The sequence below is a fragment of the Lepidochelys olivacea genome, assembly GCF_965140295.1.
Source record: "Lepidochelys olivacea isolate rLepOli2 genome assembly, chromosome: 26".
NCBI lineage: Eukaryota > Metazoa > Chordata > Testudines > Cheloniidae > Lepidochelys > Lepidochelys olivacea.
In genome coordinates this window covers 15,191,187-15,216,328 of record NC_140436.1, presented here as the reverse complement: position 1 = coordinate 15,216,328, position 25,142 = coordinate 15,191,187, and the positions used below count along the sequence as shown (strand labels likewise).

At 65.3% G+C, this 25,142-nt stretch overlaps 2 protein-coding genes across 8 annotated transcripts; one reads left to right on the top strand and one right to left on the bottom strand.

The window, feature by feature from the left end:
• Positions 1-667: 667 nt before the first annotated feature.
• LOC311513397 (N-acetylglucosamine-6-sulfatase-like) lies at positions 668-16,116 on the bottom strand. The gene is made up of 13 exons (XM_084615211.1): positions 15,933-16,116; positions 8,651-8,710; positions 7,859-8,062; positions 6,569-6,634; positions 5,820-5,918; positions 4,567-4,731; positions 4,158-4,240; positions 3,541-3,659; positions 3,219-3,322; positions 2,785-2,886; positions 2,154-2,264; positions 1,477-1,584; positions 668-1,175 (listed from the first exon to the last, which is right to left on the bottom strand). Exons 1-13 carry the CDS (start codon positions 16,056-16,058, stop codon positions 1,032-1,034), a joined length of 1,491 nt encoding a protein of 496 aa, XP_084471337.1. The 5' UTR covers positions 16,059-16,116; the 3' UTR covers positions 668-1,031.
• POLM (DNA polymerase mu) lies at positions 8,723-24,741 on the top strand. 7 transcript variants are annotated; one of them, XM_084615205.1, is made up of 14 exons: positions 8,727-9,952; positions 13,111-14,484; positions 15,543-15,790; positions 17,230-17,440; positions 18,555-18,735; positions 18,863-18,952; positions 19,208-19,378; positions 19,919-19,990; positions 21,100-21,220; positions 21,634-21,766; positions 22,045-22,147; positions 22,398-22,631; positions 23,059-23,138; positions 24,443-24,741. In XM_084615205.1, the coding sequence occupies exons 4-14, from the start codon at positions 17,259-17,261 to the stop codon at positions 24,645-24,647; spliced, it is 1,572 nt and encodes a 523-aa protein (XP_084471331.1). In that variant the 5' UTR covers positions 8,727-9,952; positions 13,111-14,484; positions 15,543-15,790; positions 17,230-17,258; the 3' UTR covers positions 24,648-24,741. The 7 variants fall into 7 exon arrangements, with proteins under 7 accessions (XP_084471336.1, XP_084471335.1, XP_084471333.1 ...); XM_084615204.1 differs by having other exon boundaries at positions 8,727-10,124; XM_084615210.1 differs by having other exon boundaries at positions 8,723-14,484; positions 22,398-22,495; positions 24,443-24,574.
• Positions 24,742-25,142: the final 401 nt, after the last annotated feature.

Here is a 25,142-nt window from a genome sequence, read left to right as displayed (position 1 = left end):
GGGGAGCCCAGGGCCGGGCTCGCAGGGGGCTGTGGGGAGTGAGGGGCACCGTCAGAGCTGTGGGGTGGGGAGCCCAGGGCCGGGCTCGCAGGGGGCTGTGGGTCGGGAGTGAGGGGCACCGGCTGAGCTGCGGGGAGCCCAGGGCAGGGGGCTGCGGGTCAGGGAATCCAAAGGTGCTCACAGCCCTAAGCCATCCCTGCATGGAGCTGCTCCCCGCAGGGCCTGCTCTCCGAGCCCCAAGTCCCCCAGCGCTCCCTGGACTCACCATGCTGGGAGACACAGCCTAGCCCTTCCAGCCCAGCAGCTGCTCAGATGCAAATGGCCCAAAGGGCACAAACCCACATTGTGCTGGGGATTTGCATGAGCAATGGGAAGGGAGGGAGGAGACAGGCAGGAGCAGAATCTGCCCCCCCCTCGTACCCCTTTCCTCCTGCCGCCTCCCGAGACCCCAGGACCTGGGGCTGTGGGAAATGGGGCTGGAAGGTGGGGAAGGTGTCGGAGGGGTCTGCAGTGGAGGGGGGAAGTCTGGTTCCTGCACCCTGAGGAGGGTCTGGGTGGCCCACGGGGTACCTGGCTCACCAGCAGCCCAGGTGGGGTGGCAGGGCCGAGCCCCGTCCCACGGGGCCGAGCCTCCAGGGAGGAACCCGCAAACAAACACCCAAGCCCCTTCTACGAACCAGAATTTATTTCACCTTCATGTCACAGGGTGGGGGGAAGATCGGGGGCCCCAGCAGCTTCCAGGGCCAGAGGAATCAGCAGAGCAGGGGCAGGGATGCTGGGACACCTACAAACTGGGGTGAAGACGGAAATATCCCTGAGGGTAGAGCCCGAGTCTGGGGGGCAGTAAATGGGGGGGACTCGGACGGGGGGAGCCCCTTTGTCCAGCCCTGGGGCCCCTGGCATCCTGCGCTGGGCTCTGGGCAACCTGGGAAGGGGCCAAGGTCGGGAGGGGGCAGGGCCCATCGAGCCCGGGTGTTTGGAGTGCGCTGAGTCGTTGGAGGGTTCCTGGCACAGCCGGGGGGCGGGCGCCCCTAGGCCCGGCAGCTGGGCCCTGCGCAGGCCTGGAGCTTGATCAGCCGCTGGTTCAAAGCCTCCAGCAGGGTGGGGTCCACGCTCTGGGCCACGTTGCGGAGCTGCTGGGGGTCGGCGGTCAGGTTGTACAGCTCCACAAAGGCCTGCAGGAGCCGTACCGGTCAGCGAGGAGCAGGGCGGAGCCCGGGGAACTTGCACCCCACCTGCCCCACCTAGAGCACCTGGGCAAACCAGGGGGCTCCATGGGCAACGGCCTCCCTGGGGGTCGGACCCAGGATGCCCTCGGAGCCCCAGATCCCCCTGCCAGCCCCCCAGATCTGCCCGGCTCCACCCCTGCCTGTCGCCAGGGGGCAGGCCCCGGCCCGTGCAGCGTAGGGCGCTGTGGCAGGGGGCATGTGGCTGCAGCATCTGGGGCCCGGGTGGGGGCACCGGTGCCTGGCTCACCCAGCTGTCGGCGAACTCGCAGTACTGCAGGCCGTGGGGACGCAGGGCGCGGACACAGGCGTAGGTGTTGTTGAAGGCGTCTTCGCACACGCAGTCGGGGAAGCATTGCTGGGAGGCCAGGGGTCACTGTCAGTGCATTACAGCCTCTTCTGCCCCCGCTGACCCCCCAGTCCGCCCGCATCCCCAACACCTCCTTCACCATGGACCCACCCACCCATCCCCCGGCCTTCTGACCATCACTCCCCAGAGGGGGGCCCAGCCCCAACAGCCAGCTGGGTTGAGCTGTGACAGACTGTCCTTATGGGGTGCAAGCCCTCCCCCCAGTGCCGCACAGACAGCCGGGCCCCCAGTCCATGTACTGGGGCCGGGAGCCAGCTCTGGGCACAAGGCGAGCCCTTGGGAAGGAGGAGGGAGGGGCGATGGGGGTCTGGAGGGGGGAGGGAAGATGCCAGAGGGGGCACCCTGGGCGCTGGCTCTGTGCAGGGCCAGGCACGGTGCCTGCGGGCCAGGGAGGGCCGGGCAGGGTTTGCAAACGACACTGTGTGGAGATCAGCTGCTTTGCATTGGCACCGCAGGCCGGGGCAGGGGAGGCCTGGCCCTGACGGCTCCCCCGTGGGCCCGGGCACAGTGACGCCGGCTCCCCCGGCAGCAACGGGGCTTGGCCTGCACGGACTCACCGATACCCCTGGGCCCAGGGCCGGGCAGGCTGGGTCCCCGTCCGGGAACCCCTCCCCTGTGTACTGCACCAGGAAATCCGCCCGCCACGCGCTGGGCTGCGCCGGGGTCACCTGGGGCCAAGCACACGGTGGTTAGACCAGCCCCCCTGCATGGAGCCCCCCCAGCCAGCGGCTGCCCCGCTCCCCACAGCGCCCCCTGCATGGAGCCCCCCCAGCCAGCGGCTGCCCCGCTCCCCACAGCGCCCCCCTGCATGGAGCCCCCCCAGCCAGCGGCTGCCCCACTCCCCACAGCGCCCCCTGCATGGAGCCCCCCAGCCAGTGGCTGCCCCGCTCCCCACAGCGCCCCCTGCATGGAGCCCCCCCCGGCCAGCAGCTGCCCCGCTCCCCACAGCGCCCCCTGCATGGAGCCCCCCCCGGCCAGCGGCTGCCCCACTCCCCGCAACGCCTCCTGCTGGGAGAGTCTGGGGCAGCCCTGCCCCACTCTCCACAGCGCCCCCTGCATGGAGCCCCCAGCCAGCACCTTGCCCGGCCCCGCTCCCTCCAGCACCCCCTGCTGGAAGAGGCTAGGGTCGCCAGGAGCTCCCCCCACAGGCCCCTGCTCGCCACCCCCCGGTGGCCCGGGCAGCGTCACCAGCAGCGGCAGGAAGGACTGCCCGTCCATGGCGGTCTGCGAGACGTTGAGGCCGGCAATGTCCAGGAACGTGGGCCCCAGATCAATATTCAGGATCGGCTCCTGGGCGGGGGAGAGGGGCACAAATCACTGTGCGTCCTGGGGCTGGCGTGGGGAGGGCAGGCCCTGGCCTGGTCCCTGCCCTGGCTCCAGTACGTCCGCCCGCCTGCTCCGTTCCCACCCAGCCCAGCTCCCGGCTGGCCGTGACGAGCAGGGGCTAACCCAGAGCAGGGCCGATGGGACCCAGGCGTCCTGGCTCCTGAGGAGGGCAGGGCCGTGCGGACGGGGGGGGACTGTGCCACTCTCTGGGCACTGACAGGGCCCCCGAGGGGCACAGGAACCCAGATTTCCCATGAGCCCCAGCAGCATTGCCCACCGGGGCGGGGGGCACCTACCGACCGGGTCTGGTTCGCTTTGATGCCCGGCCCCCGCACCAGCAGCGGCACCCGGATGTCGAACTCGTACAGCTGGCGTTTATCGATGGGCAGCGAGAACTGGCCTGCGGGGAGGGCAGGGGTCAGCACCTGCACCCACCCGGGAAGCCCCCTCCCCCACTGCCTGCAGGGACCCCGGGGATGGAGCCAGTGACCCCTAAAACCGGAGCCCCTCCGTGCTGAGCCCGCGGGCCCGGCTCCACGGCCCCAGCCTGGGTCCGAGGCCAGGCCGTGCTGGAGGGAGCCCGGGCACTGCCCTGCAGAGGGGTGGCCAGGGGCTCACCCGCATGGTAGCCGTTGTCGGAGGTGTAGAAGATGTAGGTGCTGGCCAGCAGGTCCAGGGCCTTTAGCCGGCCCACCACCCTCTCCACCAGGTCGTCCACCGAGAGCAGAGTCTGCCACCTGCGGGCACACAGGGGTTAACGGCCCCAGCCCCCAGCCAGGGACCTGCTCCCACGCGGGCTGCTGCACCCTGGGCCGGGACCCCTCCCCCTCCGGCCCCCAGCCAGCCCTGCCTCCCCAGGCGAGACCACCACCACGATGGGTCCCTCTGCCCTTAGAGCCACCAATCTCTGGCCAGACCAGATCCGTGGTCCCCCTGCAGATATCCTGGCCCTGCCCATCCTCGACCAGACCCCTAGGCCCCCCCGGCCTGTGTCCCCGCGCCCGTCCCAGATCAGACTAATGCGGTCCCTTCTCTACAACATCCTCAACCCCCCCACAAGCCAGGCAGGGCCACCCGCCCCTCCCCATCCCTGGGCCATCTCCTGACCCCCTCCCGGTCCCCTCCCCCAATGAGTCCCCCAACCCTGCCCCCTCCCAGCCAGCTCAGCTGCCTCCGGCTCCGACCTGTGCTGCACTGGGCCCCCTTTGACCCCCGCGCGGGGTGCGGCCCCTCACCTCTCCCTGTAGGCCTTGTCCAGGAACTCGATGGACGTGTTAGCCATGGGGCTCCTGGCCTGTCTCACCAGCCAGTGCTTGTCCTGCAAGAGGAAGGGGGCGGTCATGGGGGGAAGCGTCCCCGACTCCCCAGCCTGGGGCTGCGCCCCCCCCCCGCAGTAACCTCCTCTGCCCCGAGGGGGCGTCACAGCGCAGGGGACTGCCTGGCCGCGGTGCTGGGAGCAGGGCTGCAGCACACGGTGGGCTCCTGGAGCCCAGCCCCGTGGTCACACCCCCAGCCCACGGACCCCCGTGACAGGGGCATCGGCCGCGCCAGGGGAGAGACCCACCCCCACCCTGGCCCCGCGAGGGACCGGCAGGGCTGCGGGATGCTGGCACGGTGCGTGGCGGGGGCCTCGTCCCCATTCACCTTGCCGTGGACGTTGAAACTGCCGTCCCGGGGTGCCTTGGTGGTGCTGTAGGCCGTGGCATAGCCTGGTGCCGCGGTCCACGGGGAGTGGGCGGCGGGCGGGGCCAGCACCATCAGGAAGGGCGGGCGGGACCACTTCTGCAGGAACTCCAGGCTCCGGTTGGTCTGCAGGCAGGAGGGCAGAGACCTTGCTGCTGTGGGGGGACAGAGCCCTGGGGGCCGGACAGACAGACCCACCCAGGGAGGGGATGGAGGTGGAGAGCTGTGGGCCAGTGGGGGTGGGGCGGTGCTGTGGGGGAGGCTTGTGTCACCCCACAGCACCCACTCCAGCCAGGGATCAATGGGATTCTGCGGAGGCCTCCCCCACCCCTACTGGGCAGCCACGAGAGGCGGGTGGGGCGGGGTGGGGCAGGGCTGGGAGGGACATGGGGGTGGGGAAGGGTACTCAGGGCTGTGAGGGGTAGGGGTGGGGGAGGGGATGGGAGGAGTGCGGGGGAGGGGCGTTCCTAGGAAATGTCAAGTTTTGTCAAAAAGCCGAAATGGGGAATATTGCCCACGGGCAATGACGACGTGGTGCCTCCGGGAGCGGCAGTTCAGGCACCCGTCCCCCCCACCCCGTGGGCTGGGCTCCCCAGTTGGACTACATCTCCCATGATGCTCCACAGCCTCCTCTCTTGCTGAGGGGAGGTGGAGCAGGGTGACAGGAGCATACACACAGTGCATCATGGGAGATGTAGTCCGAGAAGGATGGGCAATGGGACAGCTCCGTCCAGTCCGCCCCGTCGGGCACTCATCTAGCGCCTCCCTGGGGCAGCTGGACCCTTCTCAGCTTCAGCCCCCGCTGGCCCCTCGCCTGTTTACCACCGTGCGAACCCTGTGCCCGGCGCCGCGTTAGTCAGCTGTCTGGGCTCCCCTGCTAAGATCGGCTCCCCGCAGCCCTTCTCCGCTCCCGCTCCATCCAGGGTCCATGGTGCCGGGACGGGGCGACTGGACCAGGACGCTGACTACAGACGACCCGCAAGCCATTACCACGGCCCTAGCTGGCCGACCCCCTGGGCCGTTTTCACACCCCCTCACCTTGGCGACTCGATTATCCCTCGATCGGCCCCACGCCCAGCTGAGGGAGCCCCAGTTTGTAGCATAAATCCTGGGTGGGAATCACAGGCCCCTGACCAGCCCCAGCTCCAAGCCCCTGGCGAGGTCAGCGTGGCAGCTAGCCGGGGCTGGCCAGCGGGCGTGGGGCAGAGACTCACAATGAGATCCGTGAGGTAGTCGTCCTGGTAGCGATGCCCATGCCGCTCCTCTTGCCCGTCCACCGACAGGGTGTAGTTATAATAGCGGGAGTTCCCCACCTGCGGGGCAGCCCCAGGGGTGAGCCGCACCCTGCCTACCCGCAGCCCCCACACCTTCACTGCCCAGCTGCCCCCGCCTCGCAGCGCCCCACCCGCCCACGGCACCCTGCAGGGGGTGGAGACTGGCTGTTACAGGTCACTCTCTGTCCCAGAGGGGCTCACCACCCCACCATGCAACCACAGTGCGGCCACTTCTGGGGTGAAGCGTGGCTGCTGGTCCCTGAGCACAGGGACGCCGCAGCGAGGCGGGAAGGAGAATCCCAAGGGCTGGGGGAGACACCAAAGAGACAAAATGCAGTTGTTTGGTTAGATTTAGCTGGGACACTAGGGTCCAACAGGCACTTGCTCCTTCTCTCATCACCCCCCATGTTCTCCCCACATCTCTTCACGCATGCTGGGAGCTCTTTGGAGCAGGGAACAGATCCAGGCTAAACCTCTGCAGCCCATCACCTTGGCTCCTGGCCAGGCCTCAGTCCTGGGTCCCCCAACCCCAAGGTTACGGACAGGACCGATTAGGGGTTGCAGCAACCTGGGGCCACCATCCACCTGCCCCGGGTCCCCGCAAGGCCCAGCAATTTCCAGGCCTCCCGGGTCAGAGCAAGCCGCGAGATGCAGCGCAAAGGCTGCCGGGAGGCAGAGCTGGCATTTACCAGGCCGTTCCAGTACTTCCAACCCAGGGGCACATGCTGGATGCCTCCGGCCGCGGGGTGTCCGTACTGCAAAGGGGGAGAGGCCCCGGTTACACACGCTCACTGCTCAGAGGACTAAGGAAACCGACCAAGCTCCTGCCTCTGACCCCCCAACCCCGGCAGCGATGGGAAAGCCGCAGCAGCCAAGCACAGCCCGGGGCCATCGGCCTCCTGGTTCAATGCTCGGGGTGTCCACACAGACACCTCTCTGGCCCCATCCACACAGCGTCCCATGGCCTCCCAAAGGTGGATCCATTTACCCTCATGGCCCTGTTCGTGAGGCAGGGCTGGGTCACTAGCCTCAAGTTTCACTGTGGAAACTGAGGCAGAGAGGCCTGTGCTATGTGCAATCCTGCACATGTGGTCAGCAGCAGAGCTGGGAGTAGACCCCGGGGTCCTGACCCTCCCTGCTCTAAACGTTAGCCTGCACTCCCCTTCCAGAGCTGGCATGGAACCTAGGAGTCCTGGCTCCCAGCCCCCAGGCTCCAAAACCACTGGGCGAAGCTCCTAGGCACTAAAGAGCCCATGGGAGGCAACCGTGGTCCAGCGCCCAACCCTGAGCTCCTCCCTCTTGCTGCACAGCCGTCTCAATTCGGCCTCCACCCAGCCCCCCAGCTCCCTGGGACTGTCAGCTCAGAAGCCCCTGACTGCTCTCGCAGGGTCCAGCTGGGGCCCTACCGTGTGGCTGGATGACGGGATGTGCCAGGGAGCTCCTGGTTGCTCCCTCTGCCCCAAACAGCAACACCCTGTTGGTACCAGGCCAGATCCTGAACACACTGAACTCAGTGGCGAAAATCCCATTGGTTCAGCGGCTACAAGTCCCTGGGCGTTCAAAGCGGAAAGTGGCCCCTGCCCTCCCCTGGAGCTGGGCACTAGGGTCCCCTGCCAGCCGCCTGGGCTGCAGCAAGGAGGTGTTCCCCAGCGCGTGGCCAGCGACAGCCCCTGCCCAGCCAGCACCACCAGTAAGGGGCCCCCGGAACAGAGGTGGCAGGCAGCAAAGGCCCCCCACCACCACCCCAAGGACTCTCCAACTCAAGCAGGCTCAGTCTTGGGTCTTCCAGCCTCCCCTCTAACCACTAGACCCCACTTCCCTACCAGAGCTGGGGATAGACCCCAGGAGTCCTGGCTCCCAGCCCCCTGCTCTAACCACTAGCCCCACTCCCTGCCCAGCCATAGCACTCTGGCCATGGCCTGTCACGCATCAAGGTCTCTCGGGTGTGCGGCCCCATGGTGCCAGTGGGGGCCCGTTACCTGGTTGAGGTATTTGCCGGCGTAGAAGGTCTGGTAGCCCTGCCTCTGCAGGTAGACGGGGAAGGCCAGTGGCTCTTGGTTCTTCTGCCAGGCCAGGCTGCTGCAGTTGCCCTCCAGGGAGTTGTTCCTCACCAGGTGGTTGTGGGGGTAGCACCCACTCAGGATGCTGCTGCGGCTGGGGCAGCACAGGGGCGTGACTGTGAACTGGGGCAAGAGACGGACGTTCAGCCCCGGCCGCAGCAGCCCTCCCGGGGGTCTGCAGGCCCATCCCCCGGCCCGGGAGGGGCAGCCTGTCCCCTGCTCCCCTTCCTGGCATCAGCACCAGGCAGTGGTGGACAAAGGCTGCTGTCCCGGACACTTGGCTGAGGGCTGGCAGGGCCCCCCGGGCACAGGCAGGGCAGGGGACTCTGGTCAGGCAGCCAGGCCACTCCTGGGCCGCTGAAAAGGGGGGTGGGGGGATTCCCACTGGGACGTACCAGGCCTTTGGGTCATAAGGCCTCGAGTGGGTGTCAGGCTGGGGTCCCGGTGACCAGGCCATGAGGGGCTCTGATCTCCAGTGCCAGGGAGCCCCCGTCTGCCCCACCAGTGCTGTCTGGGCTCCCCCTTCCCGTGGTCTCAGCTCCTGAGGCAGCTCTCTGGCTCTGTCCCCGGCCAGTCCCCCTGCCCCACACGGACAGGAGACCAGAGGAAGAGCTGTGCATGAGCCGGCCGTGGCACATGCGGCGTGGCCCATGAGGGGGCCAGTTTGCCCGGTCTCCGGCGGGGGTGTCCCTACAGCGTCGTGGCACTCACTGCATTGGTGAAGGAGACACCTGCCTGGCCGATCAGGGCTTGCGTCTTCTTCATCGGAGTCTGTAAGGAGACACGGAACCAGTCACCAGCCGTGAACCCAATGTGGCAGGGACAGAACAGCGCCCGCCCCTTCATGGAGACAGGGAACAGACGGACCAGTCCGTACGGCGGCGTGGGGAGGTGAGAGAGGCATATAAAATAGTGGAAAGACTAGAGAAGGGAAATCAGACACTCCCATCCCCCTCTTCCTTAATAGCAGCACAGCCCAAGAATCTCTGAAATGGCCTATGGGACTCACTGCCGCTGGGTATCATACAGCCCTCAAACTGTAGCCGGATTTAAAAAAAAGAATTAGCCATTCCCTGCGTATGATCGACATTGATGGTTTCATTAGACAGAACACACCTTTATAAACCCGCATGCTTCAGGGCATGTGCCAGCCACTAATTGCTCATCTAGTCCAGTCCCCGGCACTCAAAGCAGGTCTAAGTATTCTCTAGACCACCCCGGACAGGTGTTTGTCTAACCTGCCCTTAAAAATCCCCAGTGATGGAGATTCCACAACCTCCCTGGGCAATTTATTCCAGGGCTTCACCACCCTGACAGGACATTTTTCCTAATGCCCAACCTAAACCACCCTTACTGCAATTTAAGCTCATTGCTTCTTGTCCTGTCCTCAGAGGTTAAGGAGAACCATTTTCCTCCCTCCTCCTTGTAACAACCTTTTATGTACCTGAAAACGGGTATCATCTCCCCCGCTCAGTCTTCTCTTCTCCAGACTAAACAAACCCAAGTTTTTCAATCTTCCCTCATAGCTCATTTTTTCTAGACCTTTCATCATTTTGTTGCTCTTCTCTGGACTTTCTCCAATTTGTCCACGTCTTTCCTGGAATGTGGCACCCAGAACTGGACACCATGCTCCAGTTGAGGCCTAATCAGCACAGAGTAGCGCAGAAGAATTACTTCTCGTGTCTTGCATACAACACTCCTGCTAATACATCTGTCATAAATATAAAGGGAAGGGTAACCACCTTTCTGCATACAGCGCTATAAAATCCCTCCTGGCCAGAGGCAACATCCTGTTACTGGTAAAGGATTAAGAAGCTCAGCTAACCTGGCTGGCACCTGACCCAAAGGACCAATAAGGGGACAAGATACTTTCAAATCTTGGGTGGGGGGAAGGCTTTTGTTTGTGCTCTTTGTTTACGTGGTTGTTCTCTCTTGGGACTGAGAGAGGCCAGACAGAAATCCATCTTCTCCAACCCATCCTAATCCAAGTCTCCAATATTGCAACCAGTAGAGGTAAGCCAGGCAAGGCCGATTAGTTTATCTTTTGGTTTATGTGAATTTTCCCTGTGTTAAGAGAGAGGTTTATTCCTGTTTTCTGTAACTTTAAGGTTTTGCCCAGAGAGGGATCCTCTGTGTTTTGAATCTGAAAACCCTGTAAGGTATTTTCCATCCTGATTTTACAGAGGTGATTCTTTTACCTTTTCTTTCATTACAATTCTTCTTTTAAGAACCTGATTGATTTTTCATTGTTCTTAAGATCCAAGGGTTTGGGTCTGTGTTCACCTGTACAAATTGGTGAGGATTCTTATCAAGCCTTCCCCAGGAAAGGGGGTGTGTAGGGCTTGGGGGGATATTTTGGGGGGAAGACGTCTCCAAGTGGGCTCTTTCCCTGTTCTTTATTTGAAATACTTGGTGGTGGCAGCATACGGTTCAAGGACAAGGCAAAGTTTGTACCTTGGGGAAGTTTTTAACCTAAGCTGGTCAGAATAAGCTGAGGGGGTCTTTCATGCCAGTCCCCACATCTGTACCCTAGAGTTCAGAGTGGGGAAGGAACCCTGACAATATCCCAGAATGATGTTCGCTTTTTTTGCAGTAGTGTTACACTGTTGACTCATATGTTAGCTTGTGATCCACTATGACCCCCAGACTCCCCTTCCGCAGCGCTCCTTCCTAGGTGGTCACTTCCCATGTGTGTGTATGCGTGCAACTGATTGTTCCTTCCTAAGTGGAGTACTTTGCGTTTGTCCTTATTGAATTTCATCCTAGTTACTTCAGACCATTTCTCCAGTTTGTTCAGATCATTTTGAATTTTAATGCTGTCCTCCAAAGCACTTGCAACCTCTCCCAGCTTGGTCAGGAAGGAATTTACTCTACAGGGAGCTCCTTGGAGCTTGGCCAGATGGACCCTGGTCTGATTCACTGCGGTGATTCCTCTAGAGCTACCCTTTGCTCTGGAAAGTGTCACTTTGACTGTCAGTTGCTTAGGAACCGGGCACCATATCCCCCCTCTCCCTCCCCCCACGCCCCGCATGGTGCTGTATAAAGAACAACTCAATAGAACACAGCAATTAGGGTTAGCGATAAATGTGGAATCGTTAAAGGGGAAAGACCTTAAACCTGAGAGCTCTGAGACACCCCCGGTCATTTTGGAATGCTCAGGCTTTCCCTTGGCATCTCTGCCCGCTACGCTCCACCCCGGAGCTGGCTACATTTCATAGACGCTTGGTGTGTCTCATTTGTGCTTTAGGAACCCCCATGATCTGACGGGCCCATCAGATCGCTTGGCTGGGCCTGTTGGACACAATAAGGATTGGCTCTAAGGGCTGGGTCGGTCGGGCTGGGTCGGTCGGGCTGGGGCGCGAGCCGCGGCTGGCAGGCCAGGCAACCTTGTACACTTGCCCTGAGCACAAAACCCTGTGTCTGACTAAAGCACATGGGGCTGCAGTGGCCGCACATGCGAGGCGGGTGTGACCGTGTGGGGTGCAACTGGGGCTGTTCTGCATCAGAGGCGAACAACCGACTACTGCTACCAGCTAATTAGCAGCTAGCTCGAAGAGTTGATGCTTCACCACTGAGGGCCTGGGGTTCGACCTGCACAAGGGGGCTGACAGACCAGAGCAGAGAGAGACCCAGCCGGAAAGGGGAATCTCCCTGTGACAAAGTGGGCATTTTTCGTATTTTGTATGGATAGTGTATGTGCCTCAGTTTCCTCATGTGCTGCATGGTTACTAGGTAGTGGGACTAGGTTGTTTGCAGAGATCCAGAGCCTGAAAGGACAATGACCACTCCAATTCCCCTGGATATTTGGTACCTAGCAACTAAGGCACTCCCCCCACCCACCCCCACCACCTGCAGGAAGCCAGCTGGGTGGGAGCAGCTGGAGAACAAAGGGTTGTGGAGGGGCCAGGTAGGGGTGTTAAGTGTGGGGCTGCGGGAAGCAGGAGTCTCTCCTGGACTGGCACCAAAGAGGGGGCAGAGGGCTCTGGGCTGACCCTGCTGGACCAGGCTGTCACTTTCCGCTCCCTGTGCTAACCAAGGACTTTCCACCCTGTGTTCCAGACACCAAATAAACCCCGACTGCTCCTACCGCGCTGGCTGAGCGTGACCACAGTCTAGGGAAGGTGGGGTGCAGTGCTCCCTTTGGGGGTACAAGTCTCCCTCAGGTTCCAACCCGGGGACTCGGCTCGCTGCAGGGAGCTCACGGCATGACCCCGGGGTGCTGAAGGCTCTGGGGGTCGGTCCCAGGAGGCGGGGAAGCTGAGGGGCTGGCCCCAGTGAGAGTGTGACCCTCGGGGGGCTGACACACTGATGGGGTCCTGCCAGGGACTGTTCCAGAGCCGTGGAGAGGACCCTGTGGAGCCGTGACACCCCCAGCTCAGGAAGGAGGGGAGAGCAGCCTGGAGGGGGGAGGGCCGGGCGCTGATCTCTTGACCTCTCTGCTCAGCCCAGCGTTTGCACAGGGGGAAGGGAGGGGGTTGCACAAGGCTGGCGGTGGGGCAATTGGCCGGTCGGGTGCCGGATGACTAGCCTCGTGATGAGAACAATACTAAACAGCAGCGCTGAGGGCAGGGCTGAGGGCAGGGCCAGCTCAGAGCCCAGCCTGGGCTAAATCCAGAGTCACTTCAGATTGACACCAGTATCCAAATCCGACTTGGGCCCAGCCACTGTCCCCTGCCTGGTCCTTGGGGTGCGATTCCCCTCCCCCGCTGGCTCTGCTCCATCGATTCCCGGGCTGTCACTCGTGATTCACCCCGGGGGCAACGCACCAGAATCAGGCCCTGGCCCCTGGGCTCAGAGCCTGCTGGACCCAGAGGGGCTGACGGGGAGAGAGGAGGGGAGTGACTGCTGCTCCCCCAAGGCTGCTCTCCCCTGCTCTAACTCCCCGGCCCACACACCTGGCACCTCTGGATTGCACCCGCCGCCCACCCAGCAAGCGAGTCTCCACCAGGGGCTCACTGCAGGGTCGGGGCCTTGGAGTGATGTGTGTAAGGTGCCAAGGCGAGAGAATCGCGTAGAGGCCCCTACGCGACCCAGGTGATCGGGGGCAGAGCCTCAGCTGGAGTCACCCAGCACAGCTCCAAGCTGCGGTCCCTGGTCGCCACGTCCACCCTGCGGCGCCCAGAGCAGGATCGGTCCCCCCAGCGTGTCCCCTCACGCTCTGGCCTCCACAGGTGTTGGCGGTGTTAAGGGTATGGAGCAGCCAGGCTGGCGCGTCAGCGAGGGCAAGGCGGTGCCTGAAGGATTGATGTTCGATCGCCCGGCATAGAGGTGACCTGACACACAGCACCACGCTCCCGGCAGCTCCCAGACAGGCTCTGGCCCAGCATGGCCCCAGCCCAATGCCTGCTGCACTGGAGGAAAGGCTCCCGTTCCAGCCGGCAGGACACCGGGTGCTTCCCCTCGGAGTTCAGCCGGCTCAGCCCTGGGAGCCAAGGAGCAGAACCAGAAGTGGAAGGAGGAAGTGGCACGTGCTGTGGGTCACGAGTGACGGACCGGGTTCCCCCCAGGCATTTACACCCCTCGAGCATAAACAGCTTGTACAGAGTATGGGAGTAGGGTCTAGTGGTTAGAGCAGGGGGCTGGGAGCCAGGACACCTGGGTTCACAGCTCTTTCACTGACTTACTGTGCAAGTCCACGGCCAAGTCCCTCTTAGTGCCTCAGTTTCCTCTCTATAACACGGGGATAACGATACTGACCCACCTTTGAGAGCCCCAGGTGACAGCGTCCGGGTGAGGGGGCCAATGGCTAGGCACAAAGGGGGGTGGGGAATCCAGGTGCGTTCGACTCAGAGGGGCAATTTCCCACCCTCCAACGCCACAGAGTGCGAATTCCAGAAGCCTGTCGACACGTCAGTGAACCCAGGAGTGGCGGGTCATAACACTGCACTGCGAGCCCTGAACCGCTCACGGACATTCGCTCATGGAGTAGCGACCATCATCCACCTGCCAAGGGGAAACTGCGGCACGTGGTGGGGAAGTGACTTGCCCAGGATTGCACAGTGGCTGGGCTGGGATCAAACACCAGGTCTCTAGAGGAGCTGTGAGGTTAACCATGAGACCCGCCCTTCCCACCACGACGGTTGGACAGCCCCCTCCCTCCATCAGGCCCGCTTGCTCACCAAGCTCCCAAACATGCCAATGATGGTCAGTCATCAACCCTGCCCAGCTGCAGGCTTTCCGTGCCCTCCTGGGACAGACGGACCCCACCATGCATCCACGGGGAGCACTGCACTTCGGAGAGCAATTCGGATCCTGCTTTTCTTCCAAATGCGGGCAAGCCCCTGCATCCCCCGGGGTCAGCAGAGCCACCAGCTCCGAGTGTGAACTGCCAGCTGCTTCGGGGTTAACCACGCGATAATAAACCCTGCGCAGCTGCACAGAACGCGCCAAACACCCCAGCTCCTGTCATGCGCCAGCGACTCAAAACAACCGCCAGGCTGGGGCCGACCAGCGCCCTGACGGGGATCAGTACGGACACAGCCCCCCTCTGGGAGACAGCCCGGCCCTGAAGAGCTCACAGTCTGAACAGGCAAGACCGACACATGGTGAGGGGGGAAACTGAGCCAGGGCGGTGAAGTAACTTGCCCATTGCCACCAACAGAGGCAGGATTAGAACCCAGCTCTGCTGGCTCCAGGAGAGCGCCCTGTCTAGGGGAAGTTTGGCACTATCTGGGTCAGTCCCACTGCAGCGGGGGTGGGTGGCGCGGCTGGGCGGTGGGGCAGGCAGTGGTGTGGGTGGGGCTGGGCTGCGCATTGTGTGTTTACTGTGTCCCCAAGGGCCCGTGACACGGCTAAGCCATGGCATAGCCGTGCAGTGTGGCCCCGATCGGCGCCCCCGGGCCTGTGCCGTGGGTGGAACGTGGCTCCATCTAGCAGTGGGGATAGAACCGCGTCAGCTGCACCCCCAGTCTTAGCTTATAAGAGGGGTCCCAGCCGTGGCAGAACAGCGAGCACCAGCTCTCACAGGGGCCCGGCAGCCACGGATCCTTTACAAAGGGGGGCGACTATCACAGGACCATGCCATGGCTGTGTGATCAGTGCTACAGGGGCCCAGTGCTATGGGGAGCGCACGGGTGGGGCTGGCAGCGTGGATGGGCCCGTGGCATACGTGACCATGTTATAGGGGCCGTGACACGGGGAGCGCACGGGTGGGGCTGGCAGCGCAGGACGCGTGACTGTGTTACTGGGGTAACAGCCAGCTCGGCCCTGGGAGCCGAGGAGCAGAACCAGAAGTGGAAGGAGGAAGTGGCGCGTGCTGTGGGTCACGAGTGACGGACCGGGTTCCCCCCAGGCATTTACACCCCTCGAGCATAAACAGCTTGTACAGAGTATGGGAGTAGGGTCTAGTGGTTAGAGCAGGGGGCTGGGAGCCAGGACACCTGGGTTCACAGCTCTTTCACTGACTTACTGTGCAAGTCCACGGCCAAGTCCCTCTTAGTGCCTCAGTTTCCCCTCTGTAACGGGGATAACGATACTGACCCACCTTTGAGAGCCCCAGGTGACAGCGTCCGGGTGAGGGGGCCAATGGCTAGGCACAAAGGGGGGTGGAGAATTCAGGTGCGTTCGACTCAGAGGGGCAATTTCCCACCCTCCAACGCCACAGAGTGCGAATTCCAGAAGCCTGTCGACACGTCAGTGAACCCAGGAGTGGCGGGTCATAACACTGCACTGCGAGCCCTGAACCGCTCACGGACATTCGCTCATGGAGTAGCGACCATCATCCACCTGCCAAGGGGAAACTGCGGCACGTGGTGGGGAAGTGACTTGCCCAGGATTGCTCAGTGGCTGGGCTGGGATCAAACACCAGGTCTCTAGAGGGGCTGTGAGGTCCGTGGCACAAGAAGCACACAGGTGAGGCTGGCAGCGCGGAGGGCCCGTGGCACGTGTGACCGTGTTACAGGGGCCCATGACACGGGGAGCATGGGGGGGGCGCTGGCAGTAACGGTGGCCATGCCCTGTGGCCAGGGAGGGGCTGGCGGCCCCAGGCACTTACCATGCCCCCGATCTCCGTGTCCTGGTCATCAGTCAGGATCAGCACGATGTTGTGCGGGCCCCCCAGCACCAGCTGCCAGGCGGCGCTCAGCACCAGCAGGGCATCCCAGCTCGCCGGGTGCCCCATGGCTGGGCTGCGACCCCCACAGGCTGCACGGTCCCGGCCCCCTACCCAGCCCCGAGCCCAGCCCCAATTCCTGGCCCAGCCCCCTGCCCAGCGCCGAGCCCCCAGCCTCCTGCCCAGCGCCGAGCGCCGAGGTCTGAGCCCCCAGCCCCGCCCCGATCCCCTGCCCAGCGCCGAGCCCAGCCCCGATCCCCTGCCCAGCGCCGAGCCCAGCCCCGAGCCCCTGCCCAGCGCCGAGCCCCGCGCCTATCCCCTGCCCAGCGCCGAGCCCAGCCCCTATCCCCTGCCCAGCGCCGAGCCCAGCCCCGATCCCCTGCCCAGCGCCGAGCCCAGCCCCGAGCCCCTGCCCAGCGCCGAGCCCAGCCCCGAGCCCCTGCCCAGCGCCGAGCCCCGCGCCTATCCCCTGCCCAGCGCCGAGCCCAGCCCCGATCCCCTGCCCAGCGCCGAGCCCCGCGCCTATCCCCTGCCCAGCGCCGAGCCCAGCCCCGATCCCCTGCCCAGCGCCGAGCCCAGCCCCGATCCCCTGCCCAGCGCCGAGCACCGAGCCCCCAGCGCACTTCCAGGAAGCGCAACTTTGCCGATCATATGACAGCTGCAAATGCACAACCCCCCCATGCCCCGCCCCGGCCCCGCCCCCGGCAAGCCCCGCCCCGGCCCCGCCCCAAACGGGGCGGTCCTTTAGCAGTGGGCGGTGCCCACCCAACTCCCGGGTTTCCAATACGACCCGGCACCCCCAGGAGCGTGGGAGGGGGCGGGGCTATATTTGCATAAGGGGCGTGGCTGCGGCCGGCTTTGACCCACGTGGAGCGGGGGCGTTTCCGCCTCAGGCTCACGCGTCGCTTCTGGGCAGGTTGGGCCGGGGGCGGACAGGCCCCCTCCCCCCATAGCTTCCCCCCCCCCCGCTCCAGGCCCCCCATAGGGACCCCTCCCATTGTCCTCCTCCAGCCCCCCCATAAACCCCCGTGCAATCCCCTCCCCCAGAGCTCCCCTGGTGACCCCCCAGCCCTGACCCCCCTTAGCCCTCCCCCCAGCCCCATAGCCCGCCAGTCCTACCCTTTCCCCGCAGCCACGGCCTGCCCCCGCCCCCACTCCCTGACCCTGCTGAGTTTTGGGGGGGCCCTGCTGTGTGGGGCACCCTGGCTACTGTCCCTGACCCCCCCCCGTGTTCCCCCAGCCTAGCCCGCCCGGGGTCCTGCTGGGGCCATGGCCCTGGTGCCCCTGAAGAAGAGGAGAAGGGCCCCGTCCCCACCAGCCGGGCCCCCAGGGCCTGGGCGCTTCCCCGACGTGGTGCTGTGCCTGGTGGAGAAGCGGATGGGTGCCAGCCGCAGGGCCTTCCTCACCCAGCTGGCCCGGGCCAAGGGCTTCCGTGTGGACAGGGCCTACAGGTGAGAAGGGACCTGGGTGGGTGACCCGGGACAAGGGGGAGATGGGGCACCGCCCCATAGACCCCATGGCTGTTGCCAGCCTCACCTCATTGACCCCTTGCAGCCCCCCAGCCCTCCACAGCCTAGGGCATCCAACTGGGGGGCAGGGAGAGCAGCTGGCCAGCCTGGCAGGATGAGGGGCCTGTGAATCCGAGGCCTGGCAAAGCCCAGAAGGGCCGGACCTGACAGGTTCCCCGCAAGGCAGGGGTGGCCCTGGCTGCGCCCCTTTCCCCCACTCACTCGTCACCCATCACCCCCCTCCCCCAACCCGGGGGTTCCTGGGGCCCAGAGTGGAGGGGCACCCTGATGGCGCTAGGCTTGCCCAGGGCTGCTCCTGGCCTGATCTCCCCTGGCTGAGTGGGGAGACACGGGAGGGAGACATGGCCTGGTTGGGACAGCGGATCTGGTGTGGCACCTGGTGGATCCAGCTGAGCCTGGGCAAGGCTATTGGGTCCCGGTGGGTTAGATCCCCCTTAGCTGGTACTGAGGGGCGTTCGGAAAAATCTAATGGGTCTCTTCTCTCCCCATGAGATCCTGGGGCTGGGACAGCAGAGGGCTGTGGGTTGGGAGTGAGGGGCACCGGGGGAGCTCAGGGCTGGGCTGGCAGGGGCTGTGGGTCGGGAGTGAGGGACACCGGCAGAGCTGGGGAGAGCACTGGGCTGGCAGGGGGCTGCAGATCGGGAGTGAGGGGCACTGGCAGAGCTGTGGGTGCAGGGGGAGTCCAGGGCTGGGTTAGCTGCAGTGGGGATTGAGGGGCACCGGCAGAGCTGGGGAGAGCCCAGGGCTGGAGTTGCAGGGGGCTGCAGGTCAGGAGTGAGGAGCACTGGCAGAGTGGGGGTGGGGTGAGGAACCCCAGGGCTGGTCTAGCAGGGGGCTGCGGGTTGGGAGTGAGGGGCACAGGCGGAGCTGTGCGGGTGGGGTGGAAAGCCCAGGCGTGGGGTAAGTGGAGGGCAGAGCCATGCTCCGTCCTAGCCTAAGCCCCCCAGACTCACGTCGCTCCCCCGATTCCCTCCTGGGGTCCCAGCCTGACGCCCCCTCTCATCCCTTTCTCCCCCACCCGGTGGCGGCCCCCCAGCGCCGCGGTGACCCACGTGGTGTCGGAGCAGAACTCGGGGGCCGAGGTGGCCCAGTGGCTGGAGCAACAGCGGGAGGAGTGCGGTGACGGTGGGGACCCCGCCCTGCTGGACATCAGCTGGTTCACGGAGAGCATGGGGGCCGGACGGCCCGTGGAGATTGAGTCCCGGCACCGCCTCAGAGTGAGCTGGGGGGTGGGGGGGCTCCTGGCCCCTGAGCAGGAAGGGGAGACGGGGCATGCTGGGGGCTGGGCAGGGTGAGGGTCTCCTGGGTTCCTGGCACTGAAACCCTCCCTGCTCCCCACCCCAGGTGGCAGAGCTGGCTCCGCATGGGCGGCAGATGGCACCGTACGCCTGCCAGCGCCGGACCCCGCTTCTCCACAGCAACCAGCCGCTGACGGTACAGGCTGCCCCACGGGGCCGGGGAGGGGCTGGGGGGGCACTACGGCCAGGGGAGGTGGGCGTTGAAGCTGGGAGGGGCGGGAGGTGGCAGGGCCTGCTGCAAAAGCTGGGGGGGATTGGTCCTGGGGGTGCTCGGAGGCACTTGGGGTTCCCCTGGCTGCCATGGGGCTGAGCTGCAGTTCCCGGTGCCGGGTGGGGGGGTGAGTCTGGCTCCCTGGCTCCCCCAGCCCTCAGTGACTCTGCTCTGTCCCAGGAGGCGCTGGAGACCCTGGCGGAGGAGGCGGGGTTCAGCGGCAGCGAGGGGCGCAGCCTGGCATTCACCAGGGCAGCCTCGGTGCTGAAGGCCCTGCCCGGCCGGCTCGGCGCCCTGGAGGAGCTGGGGTCTCTGCCTGGCATCGGGGAGCACTCCCGGCGGGTCATCCAGGTAACTCCCCCCTGGCTAGCCCCACAGGGCCCCCAGGAGCCAGGCCTGGCGGGGGGGAGGCCTGATCTGGGGGTACTGAACTGGAGAGAGCCAGAGAGACCCTGTAGCCCCCTGCTATCCCTGCCCTGCCCCCCAGCTCAGCCAGTGCCCCCAACCCTGACCCGCAGCCCCCTGCCATCCCTTCCCTGACCCCCAGCTCTGCCAGTGCCCCTCGGCCACAACCCGCAGCCCCCTGCCATCCCTTCCCTGCCCCCCAGCTCTGCCAGTGCCCCTCGGCCACAACCCGCAGCCCCCTGCCATCCCTTCCCTGCCCCCCAGCTCTGCCAGTGCCCCTCGGCCACAACCTGCAGCCCCCTGCCATCCCTTCCCTGCCCCCCAGCTCTGCCAGTGCCCCTCGGCCACAACCCGCAGCCCCTGGCTGTCCCAGGTCGGAGCTGGCACCGGGGTGTCGTGTCCTGCAGCGAGGGGCTGGGCTGAGGGCACCGCTCCGGCCCCATGGGAGGGCCAGGTGCTGGGCTCAGGGCTGTCTCTCTCGGGCAGGATGTGCTGGAAGATGGCGTCTGCACGGAGGTGGAGAGAGTGAAGCTGTCGGAGAGATACCGGACTATGAAGGTACCAGAGCCGGGAGGGGTGTGGGGCCGGGTGCTGTTGGTGGGGTCGGGGGGCTCGTGGGCCCTGGCTGCTGCCCCCTGCCACTGGGAACGAGTGTCTCATGCCCCATGCTGCTCACGGCCGGTGGGGATTCTCTTGGGGCTCGGTGGGTGGGCAAGGAGGGTGGGTTCTGCCCCAGAGGGGCAAGGTGCCAGCCTGTGCCGAGGGGCTGGAGCTGGGGACTGGCTCCGACTCGGCAGCCCTCACAGAGATGCTGGAGTCCAAGTCTCCTGGCTCCATCGTGTTGCTTGCCCCCTGGGGACCCTCCTCTGGCGTCTCTATTGCTCTCTCTAGGCTCCATCTCCTGCGCCGGCCCCGAGCTGCCTCATCCTCCCGTGTGGAGCTTCGTTCCGCCCTGTTACCACCGCTCTGCCAGCTCTGTCCACCCTGTCTGCCCACACGGCTCCCCCTGAGCTCACGCCTGCCCCGGGCCAGGCCTGGAGCCCTGAGACGTGCCCGCCTCTGCCCCCAGGAGCCCTGGCTGGTCCAGCGGGCGCTGAGCTAGGCAATCTCTGGAGGCCCCAGCCCTCGATCCCGAGCAGGGGGTTGAGCTGGGGCCAGGGTGGGCCACACGCTGGGCCTGGTTTCGGAAGTGGGGGTCTCTGAGCTGGGGATTCAGCGGCTGCTCCCGGCTGCCCTCTGGTGGCTGCTTTAACCACCTGCCAGCTCCAGCGGGTTTATGGGCCTGGGCCGTGGTGTTGAAAAGGCTCAGACAGGTTCCCTCCTGATGGCACCATGGGTCAGCCATGACTGGACCTCACGGCGTGTCTCTTTCAGCCTCTCGGTGAGGGTCCCTTCCTGGGTACAGGCTGGAGCCGTAAGGTGTTTGATTGACAGGTTAATTATATGGTAGAGATACCAGCTGAGCTGAAGGGGGGATCCCTGTTAGCAGTATAGGGCCCAGGACACACAGCTCCCAGCTCCTCTAACTCTGTTTCCTAAGCTAAAGGAGCGCTCCCGTGGCTGCCGCCAGTAGTAGCTGCTTTATCCCAGCTGCGAGTGCAGCCGCTAGGGGGTGACATCGCACGGGTTCACTCACAGCCAGCACCGTCTGGCTCCTGGCTCCGCAGCTCTTCACCAAGATTTTTGGGGTTGGGGTGAGGACGGCCAGCCGGTGGTACCAGGAGGGGCTCCGGACGCTCTTGGACCTGCAGGAGCGAAACACCAAACTGACCAGGCAGCAGCAAGCAGGTGAGGAACTGCGGGAGAAGCACCAGGGTGGGGCTGTGCCCCGAGGCTGCTGGACATGGATGCCCGCTGGGGGTCCCTCAGGCTCTCGTTCCCGGCCCACGCTGCCTGGCATTGTCACACGGGCCCTCAACGCCCTGGCCTGGACTCTGCAGACGTGGGAGGGGCGAGTGCCCGGGGGCAGGGAGACGTGAGCTGGGCTGGACCTGGGCTGCTGCTGGTTTGGTATTGTGGGCCCCGGTAGCTTTCCGTGGTGGCCGTGTGCTCCTGACAGGAGGCACTGAGCCCGGCAGCCTCACGGCCAGCCGTGGCGCGGCCCATGCAGCAGGGCGCGGGGAGGGAGCCTGGCACCCGTCTCCCGGCCGGTGCCTCGGGCCCTGGGATCCTGAGCGACGGCTCCGGTGGTTCTCCCGCAGGGCTGCGGCACTATGGCGACCTCAACACCCCGGTGGAGCGCAGTGAGGCAGAGTCCACCAGCCGGGCCGTGCAGGAGGCAGTGAAGCGGTTCCTGCCCGGAGCCTCAGTGACGCTGGCCGGCGGGTTCAGACGGTAACGGGCTGGGGGGCCCTTCTCTGCGGGGAGGGGCATCAGCTTGCCACCCTGCTGCCTCCCGAGTGGAAACGGCAAAGAAAGAACCAACGTCAGGTCTCCCTGGGAGCATGCGCGTGTGTGCGGCCGTGCTCTCCCCAGCGTGCACGGCCTGTGCCGGGGGGATCCCAGCCCCAAGCCAGACAGGCCCCTGCCTCTTAAACCCGCTGAGCGTGGGGAATCCCTGCTGGCTTGGGGCGTACGTGCTGCTGAGGGACTGTCCGTTTCTCCCCGCGCAGGGGGAAGCCGCGTGGCCATGACGTCGACCTTCTCCTCACACACCCCGAGGAAGGCAGAGAGGTGGGGCTGCTGAGCCGCGTCGTCAGCTGGCTGGACAGCCAGGTGCGGGAGGGGCGGGACCTGGGGGTTCATTTTTAAAGACCTCAGATCGGGGGAGAGATCCCGGCTCTGGGAGGGCAGTGGGGTCTGGCTGTTAGAGCCGGTGGCTGGGAGCCAGGACACCTGGGTTCTCTCCCTGGGCTCTTGGAGGCGACTGGGAGCTCGTGGTTCGGGGTCGGCACTAGGCGGGTGGGGTGGGTGGCCCTGGAAATACCCCACGTGGCTGAGGTGCGTGCTCTCCCCCCACCCCCAGGGTTTGATACTCTATCAGCACAGCCAGGAGAACAGCTACGGGCTCCGGGAGGGCCCTGAGCCGCTCGGGGGCAGGGACGTCATGGACCGATTCGAGAGGTGCTTTTCCATATTCCGCCTGGAGGTGCAGGGGGGCCCGGGCGCTGCCCGAGGCTGGAAGGCCGTCAGGGTGGACCTGGTCGTGGCTCCGGTCAGTCAGTTCCCATTCGCTCTGCTTGGCTGGACCGGCTCCCGGGTAGGTGACTGGCCAGGGAGGGGGAACCGATAGACATGGGCGAGGGCCGGACCTCCGGATGCAGGCGTGGCAGGTGCCAGAGATGAGCCAGCCCCTACAGGGGAGGCTTTGGGTTCTAGGGCCCAGCCCCGCTGCGGTGGGGTTCTAGATTTGAGCCTGTCCCACCCTGCGGCAGGGGGCCGGGGGGTTTAGATCCCAGCCCAGCGCACCCTGCCCCACCCATGCTGCGCTCTGAATCTGGATCCAAACAGCCCTTTCCAGTGGGCCAGATGCCCCATGTGCAGGGGAGCTGAGATCCGAACCCAGGTCAGCGCTTCCCAGCTGGGTCTGAACCAGAACCTCCGTGCCAAGCCCCGCCCTGACCTCAGGCTCCGAGTCCCTGCCGAGCGACCGGCGGTAACTCCGGGGTCTGCGCCCTTTTCTCCAGCACTTCGAGCGTGAGCTCCGGCGCTTCGCCAGCCGTGAGAGGAAGATGGTCCTGAACAGCCACGCCCTGTACGACACCAGGCAGGTACAGCAGCGCCAGGCATGGGTGGGGACACAGGGCTGAATGGACGGGTCCGGGGAAGCCTAGTCTGGGGTTCGATCCTGCCCCCGGTGGTGACGTTCCTGCAGAGACCTGGCACCCAGAGGAGCCCACCCCAGGGCAGGTGGTTGCACCCTTTGTTCTGCGGGAGGGATCCCCAGGCCCTCGCTACCCCACCCAAGGGACACCCAGGTGCTGGGCCCTACCTATGACCCTTGCAGGCCCTGGCACTGCCCTCCCCCAGATGCCCTCTCGCCTGCTCCCTGCCGTGCCTTGCATGAGCCGGTGGGGCTGAGCCGCAGCCTTGGTTTCAGCCGACTCCCCAGTCGCAGGCAGCCCAGCGATCTACAGGGGCCTGGGTGGAGGGTCCCTGACTTCAGAGGGGTAGCGAAATCCGCGGTCCCTCTTGCCTGGCCCACGGGCACAGCACCGGTACGCCGGGGGTAGCACCAACGTGGCTGAGCCTGGCAGCGCGGGGAGCACCGGCCCCAGGAAAGCGCGGGGTGCGTGTGGCTTGGTCGATACTCTGATTGTTGAGATCCCCAGCGCGCGATGGGGGACAGTCGGTGTGGCCGGTGCTGTGTGGGGGGGTGATGGTGGCTGTGGGTGGCGGGGGGCTGCCGGTGCCCAGTTCTGGCCCCCCACAGGGGCTCTTGCTGGTGCCAGGGGGCGAGGGAGCTTCCAGCTGTTCCCCACCACCGACGTTCCCATTCATTAACTCTGCTCTCCCCACCACTGCTGCCCACAGCGAATCTGCCCCCCTCATTCCCCTCTGCAGCACCAGGGTCCTTGCCCGTCCCGGCGGGGGGCAGGGGCAGACTTACCCATTGGTCACAGGGGGAAGAGGGGGTGGAGCCGCCCAAAGCTGCGGGTCTCTTTCTGCCCCCTCTCCTCCCCCAGCCCCGCGGAGTGAGGCTGGCTGTTCCCCTCCCCCTGCCAAAACACTCCTATACCTCGCAAGGGGTGGTGGGGCAACACTCTGCCCGCCTCCTGTAACCATCCTGATTGGCTGCCTTCCCCACTGCTCCGCCTCCTGGGGAAGGGCAGCCAATCAGAGGGGCTTTCCCTGTGCAGCGCTGAACTCCCCTGGCACAGCCCCGGGGGCGGGTGTGCAGCGCCGGCATATGGTAGCTCCGGGGCGGGACGTCGCCTGAGCAGTGCGGTAGCAGGGTCTGCATTAGCCTGGCTCCAGCTGCCGCGTAAGGACCCCCCGTCCCCTGCCCTGCCGGCTGCGATCACCCTGGGGAGCCGCTGTCAGCTCGGGCGCTGGTTTCTTTCCTTCCAGAACCTCTTTCTACCCGCTGCGTCCGAAGAAGAAATCTTCCAGCACCTGGGCCTGGAGTATGTGCCCCCCGCACAGAGAAACGCCTGAACCCTGGAGTACGTGCCCCCCGCAGAGACCCCTCACTGCCCAGGAATCCCCTCTCCAGCCCTGGAAACGGCCCCTACTGCCACCCGTGCTGGCTGCCTCCAGTGTGTTCCCCGAGTGACCCAGCCAGGCTGGTGCCTGTGGACTGAGCCCCCCGCGTCTGTGCCCAGCGCCCTAGGGCTGATCAATAAACCCCCGGCCCCGTGTTCCCCGCACTCCTGGCTGGCCGGTTGCTTGGTTCAGGGGAGGGGGACACTAGCAGCTCTGCAGGTCGTGGCCCCTGTTTGCGGTGCGTCCCCCCGCCCCTGGCCAGCAGGGCTCTGTCTACCTCCGCGGCAGCAGGAGAGGGATGGGGTCCCCTGGGGAAGGGATCAGTCCCACTGCTGGGTGCTCAGGGGGGAGGGAGCGGGGGGGGAGTCCAGGGAGCGGGGGGGTCCAGGGGTGTGTACAGCTGGCTCCTATGGCTCAGGGGAGGGGGCCCGCAGTGGTGCCATGGGGGTGCCCAGCCCCACTTCCCCAGGAGTCGGACAGCCAGGGGAGCCAGGCTGGTATCTCCGTCTCTCCTGCCAGGGCCCAGCTGGCTGGGCTCTGTGCCAGGCATGCAGCGGGGCTATGA